Genomic DNA, 2,164 nt, shown 5'->3' on the forward strand with positions numbered 1-2,164 from the left:
AGTAAGTTGTAATTTTCAAGGTGTTCGGTTAATCATTACGGTTTTAAGGTGTTATTGTAAAGGTGCTAACATCAATCATGCCTTTATTCAAAGGATCAGTCAACTACCAGATATCAGTGTAAGTATCGGTTATCAGCTGTGACATAATTTGAAGCTTGGTATATAACTATTATATAACTAATTAGTCATCATTAAATAAGCAGTCAAGGTATCAGTCCTCAACCAAGCATCAATTTAAGAGTCAGTATATAAAAAAGCAATCCATTCAGTAACCTTTAACATAACAAAGAGAAGCTAAATGATGTCACAGTACTGAAGGGAAAATTGTAGACTTAGCCTCAGAATCTAAATGATGTCACAGTGCTGAAAGGGATTCTGTAGACAATTTTTAGTCGCAGGACAATACTACAAGAGACCATTCCGAAGCTGAATAGCGTCCAGCCATTTTAAAGATATCTCAATACTGAAGGGGGCACTGGTGATCATTTCGGCCATCTTCGCTACAAGGGATCTCCTGTAAGATGAACATCATTGCCTGGTGATATAAAAAGGACATTACTATACTGCAGGGATACAGTTGCTGTTCTCAAATCCTTTTCTCCACTGCTAAATCATGAATGAAACCTACAATGAAACGGGGGCCTTCGTGGTGGAGGAACGCGGGCATGCGACCTCAGTGATCTTCATGATGGTGGTAATGGCATGTGGCTCATTCCTGGGGTTGGCCGGGAATATCACTGTAGCCACGCTAATCTCCACTCGCCGCAAACTCCAGAGCATCACCAACATATATATCCTACACCGGTGCCTGGCAGATATCCTGGCACAATCCATGACTCCAGTTCTCATAGCATCCATAGCCCGAGACAATTTTCCGTTTGGCTATCCATTCTGCATCCTCACCTCCTTCCTGATACAGGCTGGCTATGCTCTAAGTCTGATGTTCTTGGTGATCCTTGCAGTAGACTGCTACCTGGCCACACGAGGCCAGTTCCACACCCTTCAGTATCGCTGGAAAGTGCTGAAGATTGGAGTCAGTGTGACCTGGAGTGCTGGGGTGCTGTTTATCATTCCTGTATACTTCTTTACGGACTTTTATATGACGGAGAGTGGGAAGTTTTATTGCTTTGAGGGCCCCTTGTTTACTACTAATATGGTGGTCCCAGAATTTTTATTTATGTATGGGTTGATAGTTACACCAATGATTGTTCTCTGGATATTTGTCAGCTTTGTCTACCCCTCATCAAAAGAACCTGCAGTCCCACAGCCAGTAGTAGAAGGCAGTGGAGAAGCAGATGACAAGGATGATGGATCTCCACCACGATCATTGCTGTTGCTCCTCTCAGTGGCCATCACCATATTACAGATGCCCTATTGGGCCACCAAGTTCTTCAATGAGTTTGGCTTGTACAACTTCAGCCTCCATATCGTGTTCATCTGCATGTTTGAGCTACTATACCCTATCAATCCCATCCTGTATATATATTTCCGGAAGGACTTATGGCAGCGTGTGATCGGTTGTCTGCCTTCACACCCCACCTCAATCCTGCCTCTTGAGAACCTTTAACCACTTCATTCTAGTGATGTACGGTAGTTTTATTTTTTCCTGCTGTGCCTATTTGGTGGAGGAGATTTTTTTTTATTTTACCTGAGGAATTAGATACAGCCTTTATTTCCCCATCGACATAAGAGGCCTTTCTTACACTGAATAGAATCTATTGGAGATGGCAAGACTAACAATACCGTAATAAAAAAAAAATAAGGTACAGCACATATGGTAGTATTCTTTGGGGGGTAGCAGCTCTACCTCCATTACAATACAGTACCCAAAATACAATACCTAAGTGATATCTTGCCTTATAAAAGGTTAGTGGATATAGTTTATTAGACAATTTAGGTGAAGCACCTTCCCGTAAAACAAATAACTCAAAGTCAAATGGCCACCCCTTATGGGATTATGGCATCTGGCAATAGATAGATAGATAGACAAATGCTAAAGCAGTCATTATAGCGCAGGACTTCAGGAAATGATATTAAACTGAAGTAGGTAGTGCAATTGTTAATGTACAGTAGGCTAAATCATACTTAAAGCACAATTGTTATGGTACAGTTATTAATGCACAGTAGTTAAGACAAAATAGTTAAGGCACAGCTGTTTAACACC

General features: G+C 41.3%; 1 protein-coding gene across 1 annotated transcript; it reads left to right on the forward strand.

Annotated features, from left to right (window-relative positions):
* The first annotated feature begins 551 nt into the window (after positions 1–551).
* Positions 552–1,718, forward strand: LOC145405051 (C-X-C chemokine receptor type 1-like). The gene has a single exon (XM_080276588.1). The coding sequence runs from the start codon at positions 614–616 to the stop codon at positions 1,565–1,567; it is 954 nt and encodes a 317-aa protein (XP_080132714.1). The 5' UTR covers positions 552–613; the 3' UTR covers positions 1,568–1,718.
* Positions 1,719–2,164: the final 446 nt, after the last annotated feature.

This window comes from Coenobita brevimanus, chromosome 1 (genome assembly GCF_032717465.1).
Source record: "Coenobita brevimanus isolate Jiangsu-jjx chromosome 1, ASM3271746v2, whole genome shotgun sequence".
NCBI lineage: Eukaryota > Metazoa > Arthropoda > Malacostraca > Decapoda > Coenobitidae > Coenobita > Coenobita brevimanus.

What these genes read in the sequence shown, in the direction of transcription:
- LOC145405051 (XM_080276588.1), top strand. Translation starts at nt 614, where the DNA reads ATGAATGAAACCTACAATGAAACGGGGGCCTTCGTGGTGGAGGAACGC.